At 43.3% G+C, this 21795-nt stretch overlaps 1 protein-coding gene across 1 annotated transcript in view; it reads right to left on the bottom strand.

Moving 5' to 3' along the window:
* myo10 (myosin X) overlaps positions 1-21795 on the bottom strand; it is a 273035-nt gene that overhangs the window by 19600 nt on the left and 231640 nt on the right. The window contains 7 exon segments of the mRNA XM_070436603.1: positions 1572-1667; positions 3618-3861; positions 4497-4617; positions 4801-5808; positions 6095-6134; positions 11060-11275; positions 16502-16608. Of these exon segments, the coding sequence (XP_070292704.1) occupies positions 1572-1667; positions 3618-3861; positions 4497-4617; positions 4801-5808; positions 6095-6134; positions 11060-11275; positions 16502-16608 (1832 nt within the window).

Below are 21795 nucleotides of genomic sequence, written 5' to 3'. Positions count from 1 at the left end.
TATGAATTCACACCCCGCTGCACTTTGGTCCAATCCTTGCTACTCCTCTTCGGATGAAGAGAAGGAGGAAGCCCGTTACACTTAGTAAAAGTGGTAAATGATCTTAGAGCCAACACAGATGCCAAACAGCTCTTTGTCCTTGTACTCTTGGATTTAAGTGTTACATTCAACATTGTTGACCATGATGTCCTTCTGGACAGACTGGAGAGGTGGTTTGGCCTCTCCGATCCAGTTCTAAATTGGTTTAGGACCTATTTAACCGGTTGAGAGTTTTTTGTCAACCTTGGTGAACATAACTCAGAGAAAACAAGGTTAGATTTTGGGTCTGGTACTGTTCAGTTTATATATGTTACCCCTTGGCAGCGTTATCAGAAAGCACAACATTGATTTTGACTGCTACCCAGATGATACACAACTTAACGTTTCTGTGTCACCAGAGGATTTTAGCTCTACGGATAAATTATTAGACTGTATTCGTGATTTAAATACTTAGATGGCTCACAACTTCCTTCAGCTGAATCAAGACAAGACCGAAGTAATTATTGTTGGAGCCAAAGCACAGAGAGAGAATCTGGCTGCACATTTTATTCACGGGCAATAAAGATAAAACACCAGGTAAAAAAACCAAGGTGTTATTTTTAGATTCTGAAATAAATTTCCATTCATACATTAGGAATTTGACCAAAAAAGCTTTTTATCACAAGAGGAACATTGCCATGGTGCGGCTGTTTCTCTCTCAGGGTGATACAGAGAGACTCATCCATGCTTTTATTACAAGCAGGCGTGACTGTTGTAACGCCCTCCTGTCTGGTCTTCCCAAGAAAGCCATTGGTCAACTGCAAAATATACAGCATGCTGCAGCACGGGTACAGACCAAGATCAGATGGAGAGCATACATTACACCGGTTTTAAAGGTCTCTGCACTGGCTGCCTGTGAGTTTTATAATTAGTTTTAAGATTTTTCTATTGGTTTTTAAATCACTCCACGATTGTGCACCCCAATACATGTCAGACATGCTTTTACATTATGTACCCAGTAGGTACCCTCAGGTCGTCTGGCCTTTTAACTATCCCAAACCCTAGGACCAATAGGCATGAAAAGGCAGCCTTTAGTTATTATGCCCCCAGCCTCTGAAATAACCTGCTAGAGAACCTGAGGGGGGCTGAAACTGTGGACGTATTTAAAAGAGACCTTAAAACAAAACTTTTTAGCTTTGCTCTTCCTTAGGTGGGTTTTTAGTCATTCAGTTTTTATAATTATTTTGTTTTTATCTTAAGTTTGTTGTGTAGTAAATATTTCAGCTTTTGTTTTCATTGTTTTTTTATTACAATTTTTTTTCCTGTGAAGAACATTGCGTTGCATTCCATGTCTGAAATGTGCTGTATAAAATAAAGCATGATTTCATTTGTTTTGATTTCGGCAGTTGAATGGCTTGGTCTCTACTTGGTCAATAACTGATCCTAGTAGATGACCATGCACACGCACACACACACACACAACACACACACACACACACACACACACACACACACACACAACACACACACACACACACACACACTAGACTTGCCTGGCATCCTCAGCGGTCTCAGCAATAAGGTGGTAGGTGCGCTCTGGCATGATGATGTCGATTCCGTTCTCCTTGCCTGTGTTGTCCACAATCTCTCTGCAAGATAGAAGTACATCAATCTAGATCAGTTCCCTCTCTTCAGATATAAAACCTAGAGACGAAACCCCAAACTAGCCAGATAGGCATTAAGAAAGATAGCTTTGTATAATATTTTATTTTATTTAAATACTCTAAAATGTATCCTTCCTTCCTCCGATCTTTGAGGAAATCACTGATTTTTGAGGAAATCACTAACATGATTTGATAGGAGCAAGGTTTTCACTGTGTCAATAAACATGTCAAGTAAGATCACTGGAAAAATTGGTGTTTGACCAGATACAATTCTATTTCACAGTAAACACATTGACAACAGAATTTCAGCACGCTTATAGGGAAGGACACTCAACAAGCACAGCACTTAAACAAATGACTGATGACTGGCTGAGACAAATTGATGATAAAATGATTGTGAGGGCTGTCTTGTCAGACTTCAGTGCAGCTTTTGACATTATTGATCATAGTCTGCTGCTGGAAAAACGTATGTGTTATGGCTTTACATCCCCTGCTATAATGTGGACAAAGAGTTACTTGTCTAACAGAACACAGGGGGTGTTCTTTAATGGAAGCCTCTCAAACATAATCCAGGTAGAAGCAGGAAATCCCCAAGGTAGCTGTTTAGGCGCCTTGCTTTTTTCCATCTTTACTAATGACATGCCACTGCCTTTGAGTAAAGCCAGAGTGTCTATATGTATGTGGATGACTCAACACTATACACAGCAGCTACTAYAGCGACTGAAATGACTGCAACACTCAACAAAGAGCTGCAGTTAGTTTCAGAGTGGGTGGCAAGAAATAAGTAATAAATAGTGTGGAAAATTTGCAAGTTGAGATGACTAAACTGCTTGGAGTAACCCTAGATTATTAACTGTCATGGTCAAACATACTGATGCAGTAGTAGCTAAGATGGGGAGAAGTCTGTCTATAATAAAGCGATGCTCTGACTTAACAACACTATCAACAAGGCAGGTCCTACAGGCCTTAGTTTTGTTGCACCTTGACTACTGTTCAGTCGTGTGGTCAGGTGCCACAAAAAATGACAGGGCAACACGTCTGGCCCTTGGATGTACACAGAGAGCTATAATTAAAAAGCATGTCAATCAATGCATGCCAGGTCGCAATTGTAAATGAGAACTTGTTCTCAACTTGCCTACCTGGTTAAATAAAGGTGAAATAAATAAATAAATAAAATCTCTCCTGGCTGAAAGTGGAGAAGATATGGGCTTCATCACTACTTTTATTTATGAGAGCTATTGACATGTTGAATGCACCGAGCTGTCTGTCTGAACTACTGGCACCCATGCATACCCCACAAGACACGCCACAAGAGGTCTCTTCACAGTCCCCAAGTCCAGAACAGACTATGGGAGGCTAAATCGAGCCATGACTACATGGAACTCTATTCCGCATCAAGTAACTGATGCAAGCAGTAAAATTTGATTTAAAAAACAGATAAAAAACACCTTATGGAACAGTGGGGACTGTGAAGCAACAAAAACATTGGCACAGACACAGACACAGACACAGACACACACACACACACACACACACACACACACACACACACACACACACACACACACACACACACACACACACACACACACACACACACACACACACACACACACACACACACACACACACACACACACACACACACACACACACACACAATAACATACGCACTATACATACACATGGATTTAGTACTGTAGATATGTGGTAGTGGTGGAGAGGGGCCTGAGGGCACACAGTGTGTTGTGAAATCTGTGAATGTATGTAAAATTGTATTAACTGCCTTAATTTAGCTGGACCCCAGGAAGAGTAGGTGCTGCTTTGGCAGCAGCTAATGGGGATCCATAATAAATACAAATACACTGATTACCTCAAGGAATGGCAGCAGGAAGGATGCATTTTAACATAACCCTTCTATAGTTCACTCCTTACTTGGCTGCATGCATGTCCAGCATGCCCTTCATCTTGTCCTCGCCGTCTTTCTCGAAGTACATGAGCTTGCTCTGGCGCAGGACGAACCAGCGGCGCTTCCAGTTGCGGCGTGACAGCGTCGAGGAGCCGCCACCCTTCTTGTGGAGCCAGCCCTGCTTCAGGGCCTCCTGCTTGGCGCGGAACCACAGGAAGGTCTCGTCCTTCAGCACGCACCAACGCCGCTTCCACGTGTTCATCAGGCCACCTGGGGTAGAGAAGGGAGAGAGAGGGGGAGACGTCAGTCATTGGAAATTATTAAATTAAAGTGTAGAGGTAAGCCCGTGTGGCTGTAACACAGTCAAAGAGATGAACATCCATTAAAGTTCAACGGTCATTTCAATTAATGCCATTTCCCCATTGATTCTTGAACAAAATAACTTGGAATATAAACCAGAAACAAATGATTGAGTTTCAATGAAAAAACATTTAATGTGTTCATACAATATTAAAGAGTAAGGGCAAGTGACAGGGAATGAGAGAGGAAAGGACATAGAGCAAGAAAGAAAGTGAGAGTGAAGGGGAGAGAAGGGACAAAGTCACAACAAGCACAAGCAACTGCTCCTCTGACCCCTAAAGAAGGATGGTGGGATGTGGATAGAGGGAGAGAGAGGGATAATGGTGAGCAGTGAGTTGGAAAGACCCCCATGCACTCATTTAGCCAATATGGAGGAACACTGCCGTGCTCTTCCCAAATGCCTGCAGTGTAACCTAGTGGTAAATTGTAATAATGGCAAAGTGTGACTCAGTGAAAAGCAAACACCTGATTCAACTAACCATGGGTTTGATGACGAGTTTATCAATTAGTTGTGTTAGTGCTGGGCTAGAACAAAAATGTGTTACCTTTGATGTGGAGGAAGCTGTGAAAGTATGGCAGTGTGACACAACTGTAGACCGAGTCTCGCCGGTAGGACAGCTCGTCGTCCATGTCGAACCTGTTGAAATCGTCCTCGCTGTCCTCAAACTGAGCAGAGAGAAGGAAAAAGTGCGAGAAAGAGACATATTGAGGTTTAACATAAACATGTTATTATGTCAACATCATAAGTAAAATATGTATTGGTTTCACTTTTACTGATGAAAACCATTAACCATATTATTGCTTCGACCCCTGAACTAGGTTGTGATGTCACCCACTGCTAGTACCCACCGATGATTGGGCCCCCTCCGAGCTGAAGCGATAGGTCCCCGAACTGTTGTAGGTGCCCACAGAGCCGTGGTAGTCAGGTGACCACTGCCCTTTGCAGGGTTGTGAGAACGCCATGCTGCCACTGGACACTATGGCGCCCTCGTCATAGTCGTCCTGGTCATAGTCCGAGTCTTCATCCGGAGGAATGAGCTCGACCAGATCATCGGAGTGGGCCTCCGAAACCTGGGGGTGGCAGTAGACCGARTCCCCGCCAGAGGAGGCGCTGTGGCAGGCTTGGAACAGCGGCGGCAGGGGCAGCGGCTGGTGGAGTAGTGTATTTGGTGGCAGGAGTGGGATCTGCATTCCGTCATTAGCGTACGGGTCCTCCTCGGATGAGTCGTCGCTGGTGCGGATGCCACTGGTGCGCTGGCCGTCTGAGTGGCCGTGCTCGCTGGGGTTGGGTGAGTCCTTGTATCCCTCATCATCGGCACCAAAGCCTTCATCCACCTCTTCCTCCTCGCCCTCGTCCCTCTCTCCGCCTATCTTCTCCTCCTCCTCCACGCCCAGCGAGCACTCGATGTTGCGCACGCACTCGTCAATCTCGTCGAAGTTGAGCGACTCCAAGAACTGCTGGGCGGCCTTGCACGCCTCGTCCTCCAGGCGCTGCAGCTCCTGGTCACGGAGGGTCTGCAGTCGGTGGAGGGAGGCCTCGGTCAGGGACAGCTCCTGCTGCTCCTTCTGCCGCTGAAGCTCTTGGATCTCCCGCTCCAGACGTAGGATCTCCTCCACCTGCGAGGCGTCCTGGGATGCGTCCTCGGGCCGCACCGCCTCTTCGGAAAACTCCTCCGTAGAGATCTCTTTGAACATTTTGCAAGACTCCATTTCATTCAGCTGTTGCTGCACTGCCTGGGTTGCCGGCAATGTTGCTTGTTGTGTCTGTGTAGTTTTCTGTGTCTGTGTTTGTGTCTGAGTCAGAAGGTATAGCTCTTGGGCCTGATGGAGGTCCTCAACCTTCCTGGCTTTCTCTGCCTATGGAGAAAGAAAAGAGAGCGCAAAAACTAATGTTTCGAGAGAGACTGGTACTGAGAGTGGTCAGCAAGCTATTAAGCAAAAGGCAACTAAGACAGAGAGAGATAGCACAACACAAAGCGCAACACAAAGCGCAGTGGCAAAATGTTTAACTCGGTTTTATCCAACAGGCACCGAGAGTGAAAGACATAATCATGCAACATGCATTGAGAAAGGGGTGATACTATAAAGCCCAATCTAGAAGCAAATCATAAATTAATGTTATGCGATTAATAGATACTCTTACATATTGTGCTAGCCATTCAGCCTCCAGCCTCTTCTTTTCCCTGTAATAAAAAAACACAGAAAACAGCAACATCATGTCATGTTACATATTACCACATATTTCATGTGTGCATTTTTTGTATTTACATGGCTCATTTGAAAAAGAAACCTTGGTCTAAACATTACTCCCTAACAAAATAAAGGTAAAAAAATATATAAACAAAATAAACAGTATTATAACTTGCTCGCTAGCCTAACTTCCTTTCTTGGGCAATGATGAGCTAGCTATATAGTTAACAGCTAGCTACATATTGAACTTCCATCCTCTCAGGCCAGGGGCACAATGTATGAATTTATCATTGGTTCAGAATCACCATTGTAATAATTGGTCAGTACGGAGAATTAAGTAAAACCACAAGTCCAAATCCTTATCTCCATCTATGGCTAATTTAGGAAAGGGACAATTTTAGCTAGTTAGCAACACAATGAGAATGCAACAATTAAAGTTGTTTCTGGCAATGACATATTTCTGTTAATTCGATGTGATAGGAGTGAAGCCTAATCCAAATTGGCTTCCCTTGACATTTTCTTTTGGTGAACCAGGACCATTCACAGTTGAGCTCACTCAGTTTAGCTCAATGCTGGCTATTATTTTATAGTTTTTCTTATCAAGGCAGGCCAAATGCTCGCTGGCTTCCCTGGCATTCAATGCTATGGGCAGCAACAATGTCATACAGCGTCATACCACATATAGAACAATGAGACAGATATTTCACCGGATGTATAAATGTGAAACAGCCAGTTGGCGTTTCCACTCACTACCAAATATAGTGATGAGAGGAAGCCCAGTGGTCGGCAGTGGGAGAAGATGGAGCAAGATGGATTTTGGCCGACATTCTGCACATTTTCTCATCGATGAAACATTTCATCTCAATAACTAGGATATGTTACGAACAGAGTGGACTAAGTTTTGTAGACTTTAGCCTTTGCCAAAGTTCCCAAAAAATTGCTTTCTTTAGAAGAAATGCAATGGGGGATTGAGTTATTGCACATGCGCCCTTCACAGAGTATAGTTATACAAATCTTTGSTCATACTCTTTTTGACCAGACAGCGTCAGATAGATGGGCTACACATACTGAGACAGAGGGGTGCCGTTTTGCTCACTCGGATGCTTTCTCCGGTGAGATACATTCAGCCTCTTGCGAATTGAAGRAAAACTATAAAACACAAATATTTTATTTCTTCTTTTCTGGCTACATTTTTKGGGGGGAAGCCTGGCTTCCCTTGGCATCCATGAATACACGCCACTGGTGTGTTYACAAGTAGGATACAMCTTCTACTGTAGTTCTCTCTGTATTATGGAGGCTTAGTTGATTGTTCATGYAAGACTTGAAGTCTAAATTGGAGAAAAGGAGGTATTAGTAAGAAGGGAATGGTGTGGGTGATGGATTGAAGTCTGTTGGGGGTGGGTATTGTGTGTGAAGGTTAGTAGGCATGATTTATTGACATGAGGGGGSYGGGTGGATATAGTACCTTGTTTGAGTGTGTATTGATGGGGACAAGGTAGTAAAATGTYAGCTAATTACTGACTACTGTGTTTCCTACRGACTAACCCTGCTGCTGATGACGACCTTGACACCAGCTTCAGTAGTACAGAGCCTGTAGACCCATTGSATGAAAGCCTTCAKCCGAGAACAAGCGCAAGATCAACATCATCTGACTCGGAAACAWKCCAGSACAGCCAAAGGTATTTATCCCCAATACACTAAACTAAACTTGTCTACATGACAAGTGCTCCTCAAACTTTCAGTCCCTTGCAGTCAGTTCTTTGGCATGGGAGAGAGTGGCAATTAGTATACGCCGATTGACTCTATGGTTGGCAGTGCTTGTCTACTCAACAGCACAACTGTAGGTGCTCATACACAACAATACACGACTAGACTGTCTACAAATCAAGCCCCCCTCAAACTTTGCATATCTTTGCTAATAGCCCATCTCAATGCCTCATTAYTGACTCTGAGTGTAACAAAACACAAAGCAGTCTACTGTACCCTTTTTTGTTTACAGATGAACATGGTTACACATCCTCATGGTAAGTCTTCATGTTTTACACATCCTCATGATCAGTCTTCATGTTTTACACATCCTGATGATCAGTCTTCATGTTTTACACATCCTGATGATCAGTCTCATGTTTTACACATCCTCATGATCAGTCTTCGTGTTTTACACATCCTCATGATCAGTCTTCGTGTTTTACACATCCTCATGATCAGTCTTCATGTTTTACACATCCTCATGATCAGTCTTCATGTTTTACACATCCTCGTGATCAGTCTTAATGTCTTTCCAGGAGACTTGCAGTAAAAACTGCAGAGAGGAACTATGAAGTGGGCGATCGGGAGCTCCTGGCAGTGAAGTTGGCATTAGAGGAGTGGAGACACTGGCTGGAGGGCACCAAGGACGCATTTCTCATCCTCACTGACCATCGGAACCTGGAGTACATACGCACAGCGAGATGACTGAACCCGCGCCAAGCAAGGTGGGCCCTTTTCTTCACCAGATTTGATTGAAAAAAACACAAAGCTGATGCCCTGTCCCGTCTCTACAAATCGGGAGAGGTTCCTGTCTTCAGTGCACCCATAATTCCGCCCTCTCGAGTTGTAGCCCCTGTGCTCTGGGACGTAGATGTGGAAATTCACCAGGCCCTGGAGGGAGAACCCGCACCTTCTACCTGTCCTCCTGAKSGCACCTACGTTCCCACGGGGATAAGGGATCGGCTGTTGACCTTGTCGCGCACACAGCGGTTGTCTCTGGACATCCAGGTATCACCTGCACCATTCAGTCCATCTCTGGAAAGTATGGGTGGCCCACCTTGGCGTAGGACGTCACTCGTTATGTCAACTTCTGTTCCGTATGTGCCCAATCCAAATACCCCCGGAACGCTCCAGCAGGGAAACTCCTTCCCATTCTCGTGCCTCAGCATCTCTGGTCACATCTGTCCATTGATTTTGTCACTGATCTCCTCGCTTCTGATGGTTTTGCCACCATTTTTGCTGATAGTRGACAGATTCTCTAAATCATGCCGTTTCATCCCTCTCTCTGGTCTCTCTACCGCTRTCCAGGTCRCTGAGGCACTGTTCCAGCAGGTCTTCCGGCACTATGATGATATCCTGAGAATATCATCTCCGATTGTGGCCCCCAATGCACATTTACAAATAAAGCATTTGTGTTTAGTGAGTCCGCCAGATCAGAGGCAGTAGGGATGACCAGGGATGTTCTCTTGATACGTGTGTGAATTGGACAATTGTCCTGTGCTGCTAAGCATTCAGGGAAAATGTGTGGAGTAAAACGTTTTCTTTAGGAATGTAGTGAAGTAAAAGTTGTCAAAAATATAAATAGTAAAGTAAAGAACAGATACAAAAAAAAAAAAACTTAAGTAGTACTTTAAGGTATTTAAGTACTTTACACCACTATGTGTAGGCCAGTRACAAAAATGACACAACAAAATGTAGAAAAAGTCAAGGGGTTTCTGAAGGCATAGGATGGGTATTTTCATTTTTTTTTTTACTTTCTTTGCTTTCAGACCCACAGGGAAGGGGTGGTATGGGGAGGGTTTTCTCTGGTCGCCGAGAGGGTGGATCTATGTACTTTTAGAATATTATTGCCTGTGATCTGAACCCCTCAAAAAAAAAGAACAAAAAAAAGTTGGTCACCCCCCAAAAATRTTGTCCATTGTTCATTAATTGATGTGATGTCATCATTGTCTAAATGTCCTGAACCATAGGCAATGAAATAATAACAAAGTCCAATGTCCAGCAATAATAATAAAAATAATATTTTGTCATTTTACCCAATTGAGGGGTYGTCCTCATCATTGTCTTATGGTGAGGGCAGGATTGTGCATGGGATAGCATACCTGAATATTGAGCCAGTCAAATTGGGGTTAGCCCAGATCTGTCGGCTCGTCCCCTTGTGTGTTRGCTTGATGTGCTTCCCAAAGAACTATTGAGCCTCCATGGCAGTGGAAAACGTTTGTGTTGTATTCTGGAAAGTCAAGATGAGTCGCATCTCAGGTTTAGCTTGCGTATCTGTGATCTCACCTAGTTGTARGTCGCCCTCTGTTTCAGCAGTTCGGCACTCAGGTCTGGGTAGATGCTGATCCTCTTCAAAGCCACCAATTCCGCTGCGAGGCGAACAATTTGCCATTAGACGTCAAAACTGTGGATTCGTACAATCATACACCGARCTCCGTTGTGGATAGGACTCGTGCGGTGAGCAATGTTAATCAGCGGCATGGGACCAAGCTTTTCCTGCCCAAACAGTTCATATAAAAGATTTTGCTCATGAAGGAAGTTGGGTTTCCSGCTTCCACACCAGTTTCAAGTCCTGTGAGCCGCATATTGAAATTGCGGGAATKATGTCTGAGTGGATTCTGTTATCTTTTTCAGGAGATTGACTCCCCTTCTAGCTTAGTTTGCGCTGTGTCCTTGTCACGGAGTCGCACCTCTGTCACACTGGCCACTGTTTCCAAACTGTCCACTTTAGTTGAGTAAGCAGTGCAGATATTCATTTACTGGTTTTAAGTGCTGAAGGCTGAGGCAATTTCCTCACGAACAATCTCTTGGATAGTAGCGGGTGTTGTCGGGTGTTGAGAATCGCCATGTTCCCACAGGGGAATTGTGGACGGACAGATTACGCTAGCTACTGGAGTAAAAGAGAATTGCTAGTTGTGTTTTGTAATACTGTCAAAATCCCACACCTTAATATGGTGTTATGTGTTGACAATGATTTAACAGTTATTGTTWATTTATAGTTATTTTTTGMAAGGCGATAAAGGCCGATTGAAGCTCAGAAATAACCTAGTCAGCCGCGTGGGCAATAGCATACACAACAGTGTCTTYTACATAAATTAATAAAGTGGAATAATCAAATCCAACCCRTCAGCACACAMACACACACACACAGAAACTGCAARTAGCTCACCTATCCAGCTCTTCCACCCTCCTCCTCCTCTTATCCTCCTCCATCTTCCTCTCATCCAGGAGCTGGCAGTAGACCTTTCGTCCCAACTGGCCCCTCAGGCATTTCTGGAAGGTGAGAGCGGCCCAGCGCAGGAGCAAGAACTTCCGCCTCCAATAAAACGCCCTGTAGTTCTTCTGAATGACCACAATGCACTGCAGCAGCTTCCTGTACTGCTTCCTGTGGAGTGACATCAATGAAAAGGAAATTGATATAGCTCGTCTTAGAATCGTATCTCTTAGTGTGTTCTCATCTTGGAATAGCTAAACATCACAATAGGTATTCAGTAAGTATGTATGCATAATCATATATACAATTACTGACAAGTGTGTAACAGGGAAGTGGTCCCCCCCAGGGTCTGACTTTGGCCCAATCGTTTCCCCCGAAGAGGCTGTGTGTAGAGAAGGGGGTAGCTGCATCCCAATATGATGACTGGAGTATGGGAGAGTGGGTGTGTCAAAAGGAAAGTWGTTTTWAAAAATTACCTGGGAAGACATATTGAGACCTAGGTCTCTTTTTCAAATGTGCCCTGCACAAATATACACATTATACACAGTAGTGGGCGTGTGGAAAGGAGTGGGTGTGTCAAAAGGAAAGTAGTGGGCGTGTGGAAAGGAGTGGGTGTGTCGAAAGGAAAGTAGTGGGCGTGTGGAAAGGAGTGGGTGTGTCGAAAGGAAAGTAGTNAAAGTAGTGGGCGTGTGGAAAGGAGTGGGTGTGTCGAAAGGAAAGTAGTGGGCGTGTGGAAAGGAGTGGGTGTGTCGAAAGGAAAGTAGTGGGCGTGTGGAAAGGAAAGTAGTGGGCGTGTGGAAAGGAGTGGGTGTGTCGAAAGCGCTCTGCGGTTTTGATTGAACTGTTTTTCTTCTTCTTCTGTTTCTTACCATGCAACTACCGTACATTGAGCTGCCATACCGCGAGAGTTTGGACTTGTGTTTTTAAGCCGGAGAATGCTTGAGTTGCATGATTTTATTTCAAGTCGGATAGCAGTCTAAACAAGAAATAACTGATAACCATCTAGACCAGGGGTGCACAATTAGAATTCAAAGAGTTCCAGTGACTAACATTTTCTCCCCCTAAAGGTCCAAACCATTGAAATGTCTAGCGTGCGCTATGATTTGGGGGCATATGTAGTTCTTGTACAGTACTGTGCAAAGGTTTTAGGCAGCTGTGAAAAAAATGCTGTAAAGTAAGAATGCTTTCAAAAATAGACACGTTAATAGATTATATTTATCAATTAACTAAACGCAAAGTGAGTGAACAGAAGAAAAATCTACATCAAATCAATATTTGGTGTGACCACCCTTTGGCTTCAAAACAGCATCAATTCTCCTAGGTACACTTGCACACAGTTTTTGAARGAACTCTGTAGGTAGGTTGGCCCAAACATCTTGGAGAACTAACCATAGTTCTTCTGTGGATTTAAGCAGCCTCAGGAGCTTCTCTCTCTTCATGTAATCCCAGACAGACTTGGTGATGTTGAGATCAGGGCTCTGTGGGGGCCATACCATCCCTTCCAGAACTCCTTGTTCTTCTTTACGCTGAAGATAGTTCTTAATGACTTTCGTTGTATGTTTGGGGACATTGTCATGCTGCAGAATACATTTTGGGCCAATCAGATGCCTCCCTGATGGTATTGCATGACGGATAATTATCTGCCTGTACTTCTCAGCATTGAGGAGACCATTAATTCTGACCAAATCCCCAACTCCATTTGCAGAAATGCAGCCCCAAACTTGCGAGGAACCTCCACCATGCTTCACTGTTGCCTGCAGACACCCATTTGTGTACCGCTTTCCAGTCCTTCRGCRAACAAACTGCCTTCTGCTACAGCCAAATGGTTACAATTTTGACTCATCAGTCCAGAGCACCTGCTGCCATCTTTCTGCACCCCAGTTCCTGTGTTWTCTTGCATAGTTGAGTCACTTGGCCTTGTTTCCATGTCGGAGGTATGGCTTTTTGGCCGCGAGTCTTCCACGAAGGCCACTTCTGACCAGACTTCTCCGGACAGTAGATGGGTGTACCAGGGTCCCACTGTTTTCTGCCAATTCTGAGCTGATGTCACTGCTGGACATCTTCCGATTGTGAAGGGAAGTAAGCGTGACGTGTCTTTCATCTGCTGCAGGAAGTTTCTTTGGCCGACCACTGCGTCTACGTTCCTCAACGTTGCCCGTTTTTTTGTTCTTCTTCAAAAGAGCTTGGACAGCACATCTGGAAACCCCTGTCTGACTTGAAATGTCTGCCTGGGAGAGACCTTGCTGATGCAGTCTTGTTGCTGTGCTCAGTCTTGCCATGGCGTATGACTTTTGTCTTCAGCAACCTTAGCTGAGTTTGGCTGTTCTTCACCCAGTTTTAATCCTCCTGTTTCCACAGCTGTTTCTGTTTCAGTTAATGATTGTGTTTCAAGCTACATATTGAATTGATGATCATTAGCACCTGTTTGGTATAATTGGTTAATCATACACCTGACTATATGCCTACAAAATCCCTGACTTTGTGCAAGTGTACCTACAAGAATTGATGCTGTTTTGAAGGCAAAGGGTGGTCACACCAAATATGGATTTGATTTTGATTTTTACTCTGGTCACTGCATTTAGTTCATTGATAAATATAATCTATTAACATGTCTATTTTTGAAAGCATTCTTACTTTACAGCTTTTTTTAACCCGCCTAAAACTTTTGCACAGTACTGTATATGTGTAGCTAATAAACAAAGTACTACATTTCAATAACATTTAAACAATATCTATTCCACATTTCCAATGCAGACACATTAAACATGAGGTAAAATAAATATGCAGCCCAATCATAAATAAAAGTAGGCCTATCACAAATGTTCTCATTTCAAGCAAAACGAGACTGCATCTTCACAAAACAAGAACAAAAGTGCCTGTTTCTGAAAAAAGTGATTTGATTTATGAACAAATAAGAAACCACAGGTTTAATATTGATCTTTCCTACTCTCTCCCACTTCTCTTCTCCATCTCTCTTCTTTAGTGAGAGAAATGGGCTGTTTCTTGCCCWGCCAGTAATTTGAACCTTGGCTGGAATAGAGTCAGTGCCATTCTCATGCACATATGTAGGTGCTCATTGGTGAGTCTAGAGCGGTACTTATTGTTAATGATGTCCATAGTGGAGAAAGAAGACTCACAACTGTATGTGGAGCCAAACATGGTCAATGTGYGTGGTGCTAMTTTGGTTAGACCAGGGAAAACAGTCTCAGACACAGCCTGCAGCCAGAAAGTGTCATGATCAGTTAGTTGAAAGTGCTCTCTTAGTGCAACATTTGCTTGCAGATCAATCAGTTCCATCTGTAGAGATCCAGCAACTTGAAGGTCTGTGTCACATCCTTTGAAAATCCCCTGACATCTGTGATGAGGAATGGATTCTCAATTAGGAGAAGGAGCTGCTTTCCAAGGTTAAAGCTGTCAAAGCGATTTCTGAAGTTTCCAATCGGTTTGTCTAGGAAGTCAATATGAGGAGAAACATCTCTCTCGCCCCGAATCTGTTCCTGCACTTTTGGGAAGTGTGCAGTCTCCTTGAAGATCTTCCTTTCCTCTGGAAACTGGCGGAGCCCATCCAACTTGAAGGAGTTGGAGCAGTTTTGCCTTGAAGAATGGGCAAAAATCCCAGTGGCTAGATGTGCCAAGCTTATAGAGACATACCCCAAGAGACTCGCAGCTGTAATCACTGCAAAAGGTTGCTCTACAAAGTATTGACTTTGGGGGGGTGAATAGTTATGCACGCTCAAGTTTTCAGTTTTTTTGTCTTATTTCTTGTTTGTTTCACAATAAAACATATGTTGCATCTTCAAAGTGGTAGGAATGTTGTGTAAATCAAATGATACAAACCCAACAAAGGCAACAAAATAGGAAAAATGCCAAGCGGGGTGAACACTTTCACAAGCCACTGTATATGTCTTTTTCCTCTTGCATGTGTCTCGAGTTGTGTTACACCTAACAGGTCTTCACAGAATTCCTTCTTCCCTGTGTGGTAAAATCTAACATACACCAGAAGCTGGGCATTATCACTCACATCAGTAGATTCATCAACAGCTAATGCTACGCATGGTGCACTCCGAATAGCTTCAATCAAGCTGTGTTAATAATTCCTCTGTTAGTATTTCACTCTTTCTTTCTGTGGTGGTACGTGACATTGGGATTTAGTTGATCTTTTCACACAGCTCGTCTTTTTGTTTACCGTCAAGTAAAGTTTCAGCAACAGCTTTCATGCACTCCATCACCACTCGCCCGTCAGTAAATGGCTTTTGGTGTTGACCCAAAATCCAAGCTATTTTTAGTGAACATACGTTTGCACGTTGTTGGGCAGTGAATGCAGAGAGGACTCTGGTGGACCGATCATACTGGGCTATGAGTACGTTTATTTGACGTGCCCTCACCTCAGACTGCTGTGGATATGTTTGCTCAAAAGATTTGTGCTTTGTCTCGTAGTGGCTTCACGTTGGAACTTTTTTATTGGAGCCACAGTCTCTGAACATATCAGGCAGAGTGGTTTGATATTCGCTGCGGGAAGGACAAAGGCATATTTGTTTCTCCACTCCTCTGAAAGCTCAATTTTCTGTATCGACTTTCCTGACTCTTGCGCACGCCACTCTATAATTTCTCCTCTCGCTTCCGCTTTTGCTTCTCCCGCTGTATTGCTCTCTGACAACATCAGTCTCCTAACATGCATTGTAAAAATTTGCTTTGATTGGCTGAGTTTCGTGAAGTGGTTTAAATAACGCACGTGATTGGACAACACCCAGTAGAATGGGGCGCTGTCTAGAACCTTCCCAGCTGTGCTGAGCCAGCTCAGTACGTGTACATTGTAAAAAAGGGTTGCTTCATCAGTATTTAATTTAACAATTATTTCTGAGAAATGTGTCGAAGTCCAGATAGAACCTTCACTCGGTGCGGACTCGGACCGAGGTCCGCCAATTGTGCACCTCTGATCTAGACCATCTTAAAGGACCACGTAGCTACCGCCGGAAACACGACCATGCTACAAAGTAGGAAGCACTTCAAGTCGGCAGAGCACTGGTGGCCTATTATGGACTTGTAGTTCGGCCCAATCAGCCACGCAAAACGATCTTGAGTGGCAACAAATCTGGCCAATTAGCTGATTCGCTTTTCCATACACCCACTCCTTTCGACACACCCACTCACCCATAGTCCGGTCACCATATTGGGCTGCAGCTACCMATACTTGTGTGTGTGTGCGCTGTATGGCATATGCCTATCAGGGTTGCGGTCAATTCAGCATCCAATTCGTCAATTTAGGAAGTGAATCTCAAATGTAAATTCATACACTGAAAAAAGATTATGGGCAGCAATTTTCGATTCATGAATTTCATAACTTAAACTGAAATGACCTCAAACCTGGCGCACATACAGGATATGTGGCATGTTTACCTGGCCATGTAGCCCATGACGTGAGCCTGGATGACCATGGCTGCTTTTAGCACCTCCGACTCTCGCTGCTTCTCCAACCTGTGCTCCAGAGACTCCCGTAGAAACACCTGTGGGGGGATAGAGAGGGAGGAAAGAGAGGAAGGGGGGATACAGTAAAGGAGAAGAAGAAAAGGAGGAGAAGAGGAAGGTTACCATGGGATCCATTTAAAATAAATACATTTGCCTGCAATTTGATCAAACCTACACTACATAATGGATTTTCATTATATTACAAATGTACTTTTTTTGTACTGTACATAGTAGAATGGTTTTGGGCTCTTTSCAAATACCAGGTACACTCCTAATAGGCAGATAGTTCCAGTTTTCTGAATGAACACGTATTATTCCTAAAAGTGATGTTTGATTGAATGCAACTCTCTGTATAGTCTATGTCATTCCATTCCTTTGAACACGTGGAACAGTATAGCTAGACAATCAACAGCCGTTCTGCCTGAGAATATGCTCAAAATAAATTGTAACCCACTACAAAATACGTAAGCCGACAACTTCAGGAACCCACTCACATACATCTAAAACCAATTTAAAACCCAACACAAAAGAACGACGCAGCCCAACACACCGCAAAGTTCATCAAATCAATGATTCACTCTTTTGTTCAAGTCTCACAATTTTCTTCAAACTGCGGGAGCCACCGTTAAAGGCTGCAAAATAACACGGGCGAGGCATTTAGTCGCTCCGTTTCGGAATGGTCTAATCTACGGGCAGTCCGACCGCCCTTTTTAAGACCCAAGCTGTCTTCCATTTCTATAGGGAAACCAGGCTCAATTGTGGGCCTTGAGGTTAAGCCAATTAGAGACCGTAGAAATGTAGATGTGGGATGTTGTCTCAGGTGAACCAGTGGAGAAATGTCAGAATTACAGGGGTATTGCTGAACAAGTTGTCTTGGCTTGGCTCTATCCTTGTGAATGATATAGGAGGGGACATTAAACAAGGTATTGAGATATAGGATAGAATGTCTCATCAATGCATGTTAGGTAACACTGTACATTAAGTTGCCAGTATTACTATCTAACTACACAGTAGTAACTGYACATGAATGTTATTCAAATCAAATTGTATTTGTCACATGCTTCATAAACAACAGGTGTAGACTAACAGTGAAATGCTTACTTACAAACAATGCACAGAGAAAGAAAATTGAGAAATAATAGAAAAGCAAAAACACGTAATAATAAATACACAATGATTAACGATAACTTGGCTAAATACACGGRGTACCAGTACCGAGTTGATGTGCAGGGGTATGAGGTAATCGAGGTAGATGTGTATATATTCCAAGGAATAAATCCAATAGAATTTGTCACATGTGCCAAATACAACAGCTGTAGAGTTTTATTGTTTTTTTGGTACTTTTCACCCCTTTTTCTCCCCAATTTCGTGATATCCAATTGGTAGTTCCAGTCTTGKCCCATGGGACTTGGGAGAGGCGAAGGTCAKGGGTCTCCCGGTCGCGGCCGGCTGTGACACAACCCGGGTCCCGAGTGGCTCAGCCTTAGACCGCTGCACCACTCGGGAGGCTAGGTGTAGACTTTTCCGTGAAATTCTTAGTTACAAGCCCTTAACCAACAATGCAGTTTTAGGAAAATAGAGTTAAGAAAATATTTACTAAATAAACTAAAGTTAAAAAAAGTAACGCAAATAGTCCGGGTGGCCATTTGATTAATTGTTCAACAGTCTTGTGACTTGGGGGTAGAAGCTGTTAAGAATCCTTTTGGACTTCAACTTGGCACTCCGGTACCACTTGCTGTGCGGTAGCAGAGAGAAAAGTCTATGACCTGGGTGACTGGGGTCTTTGACAATTTCTTGGGCCTTCCTCTAACACCACCTAGTATAGAGGTCCTGGATGGCAGGAAGCTTGGTCCCAGTGATGTACTGGGCCGTTCGCACTACCCTCTGTAGCGTCTTGCGGTCGGAGGCCGAGCAGTTGCTGTACCAGGCAGTGATGCAACCAGTCAGGATGCTCTCGATGATGCAGCTGTATAACTTTTTGAGGATCTGGGGACTCATGCCAAATCTTTTCAGTCTCCTGAGGGGGAATAGGCGTTGTCGTGCCCTCTTCACGACTGTCTTGGTGTGTTTGGACCRTGATAGTTTGTTGTTGATGTGGACACCGGAGTGACAATAGAGTGGACAATAGAGTGACTAGGCAGCATTATAGATAAATGATAGAAGCAGCATGTGATGACTCAAAAAAGTTAGTGCAAAAAGGGGGTCAATGCAGGTAGTCCGAGTAGCTATTTGGGTATCTATTTAACTTACTATTTAGCAGTCTTATGGCTTGGGGGTGGAAGCTGTTCAGGGTTGGTTCCAGACTTGGTACGACGTAATTACATGGTAATAAGGTTGTAGCGCTATCCGTTATTTCACAATTGGAACAAGGAATGTGTAATTACACATCCACTYGCTGAAGGTTATTCCACATGTGTAATTACTGATGTTATTCCACATTTTCTGGTTCCACTAAGTAACTCATGTTTTGTAACTACATGAAAGTCACCTATATGAATTACCATGTTAATAACGCAAACCAAAATCTGACCTTACGTGCAACTACAAGGTGCCACTACAAAATCGGATCCACATATAATACCAGGGTTGATAAATAASCCAGGACCCCGTAACAACAATTGTAACAAGGCACACCCTGTCATTAACTACAGGTCATTTTAAATGTGATTATTTCTGACCTGGCTCAAAGGCTGTACCGAATCAAATGTAATGTAAGAACAATGTAGTTACATAGGATATACTTGTTATTACCAGGTACCTACCCAGGAGCAAGCAACTTAATGTAAAGTGAAACCCAGTAGAGGCATAACCTTTATAATTACTATGTAGCTAGAATGTAACAACCTTTGCAGGATAAATTAGGAGACAGGAGAACATCAGGTATAATAACCCTTTTAGTTACATTGTAACAATCTTTAACCACCAACTCTGTAGTTACAATGTTGTTACAAGGGATATACATGTATTTACAATGCACTACCCAGGAGCAAGCAACTTAATGTAAAGTGAAGTGACATGTTTTATTACTTTGTGGTTACAATGTAGCAACCTTTGAAAACAGTAGGAAACCAGGAGAAATAAGGAGAACATTTTTCAGTTTGACATTTCTTTAATGGATTTGACAAAGAATAATATTCGAACCATTCAAATTCTATAACTATTGGTACTATTTTACTAGTTAGTAAAATTGACTAACATAGGGTGGTAAAACTAGCTAGATAGTTAGCATTTTCCCATTTYTCACTAATGTAGCTAGTGGAACACTGTCACAATGTCAACAGTTTTCCATCTCGGTCAATGAACTTTACAAGATCGTCATAAAATGTATTAAACATTTAGTTAACAATGTGATTTCACTATTTTGAGACTTACATTGCACTTTTGCACATTACAAACCTTTATAAACACTACAAATGAAGAGACAGAATTAGCATGTGGCTTCCATTTTGGCTGCAGAGGAGAGTTTGAGAGGTGAAAGGTCAGTGTGACATCACTTTCTGGTGAAATCTATTTTTTTTTTAACTAATGAAACATTTAGTTAACCTTTATGTTCACTATTTAGTGACTGATATTGTACATTTGCACATTCAAAACAAAAAAAATAAGGTCGAAGAAATACAGGTTAAGACAGCGTAATAATTCCATGTGGAGTGTTAGAAAACAAACACATTCATCGGACCAGCGCTGTGGCTGATTATACAGGATTAGCATTGAAAATGTGACCAGCAGTAGGGAAATAAAGTAATAAAGTGGCTGTAGATAATTAAATGTTGAAATGAAAGTAAAGCAGTTATGCTAAGTGTTTGCTGAGTAGTTAGCTGAAATTTACTACGATTCTGTTTACTTTCCACTTTGATGGCGAACGTTCTGGATTGCTAACTTCCATTTACAGTCATTTTTGCTCTGGTGCTGGTTCAATTAATTAGTTTATTTCTGTACGCTTCCGCATGGAATTATTACRTTGTGTTAMMTTTGTGTTKCCAATTCCCTGCCAGTGACTCTTAGCAGCACCTCACAACCCCGAGCTGCACTCCRCTCCCCATCCCCCACAGCCTGAGCCTGAGATTCTAGGGGGTACCATAAACCTGCCTCTMRAACTCTCTCTGACCTGTGCMCTGACAGGTTGGTAAGGAGTTTACTAGGGGGCCGGACATCTGCATACAATACTTGCAGTCTCCCTCAAGCAGTGACAACATCTCTGTCTCTGCCCATGGAATTGTGGGATGGTGTGTGTGCACAAAGTGGCATCACTCTGACCTTTCACCTCTTACACTCTCTTCTGCAGCCAAAATGGAAGCCACATGCTTTTTCTGTCTCTAAATGTGGCCTGTTTATAAAGGTTTGTAATGTGCGAAAGTGCAATGCACGTATCAAAATAGGGAAATAACATTGTTAACTAAACGTTTCATAAGTTTTATGACAATTTTGTCATGTTTATTGACCAAGCTGGAAAACATATTGACATTGTGCTGTGCCGATATCTCGTGCCGATATTTAGCCATAGATGGAGTTTACCACCCACTTTGGACAGCATCCCCAAACAACCTCACTCCGAGAAGACCGGATCCCGGCGTGACGGGGGCCGTTACAGGCCTCACACTGTCAACGGACTGAGCCTCGATCAGAAGGACTCAGGCCCCGATCAAAATCTAGCAAAGCGTTCTTCTATATAACTACATTAGCTACATTGGTGAACAATTGTGAAATGCTAGCTATCTAGGCTGTGGATTGTGATCTGAGGAATGTTGTCCCACTCCTCTTCAATGACTGTGCGAAGTTGCTGGATATTGGCAGGAACCCGAAGACGCTGTCGTACACTTTGATCCAGACCATCCCAAACATGCTCAATCGGTGATATCTTTGCTCAGTATACAGGCCATGGAAGAACTGGGACACTTTCAGCATCCAGGAATTGTGTACATATCCTTGCGACATGGGGCCGTGCATTATCATGCTGAAACACGAGGCGATGGAGGCGAATTAATGGCACGACAACGGGCCTCAGGATCTCGTCACGGTATCTCTGTGCATTCCAATTGCCAGTGATAAAATGCAATTGTKTTCGTTGTCCGTAGCTTATGCCTGCCCATACCATAACTCCACCGCCACCATGGTGCACTCTGTTCACAACGTTGACATCAGCAAACCGCTCGCCCACACGACRCCATACACGCTGTCTGMCATCTGCCYGGTACAGTTGAAACACGGATTCATCCATRAARAGC

This window comes from Salvelinus sp. IW2-2015, linkage group LG32, assembly GCF_002910315.2.
Source record: "Salvelinus sp. IW2-2015 linkage group LG32, ASM291031v2, whole genome shotgun sequence".
In the NCBI taxonomy this organism is placed as follows: domain Eukaryota; kingdom Metazoa; phylum Chordata; class Actinopteri; order Salmoniformes; family Salmonidae; genus Salvelinus; species Salvelinus sp. IW2-2015.
The sequence above is the reverse complement of the archived record's forward strand: the minus strand, read 5'-3'. Positions and strand labels throughout refer to the sequence as shown.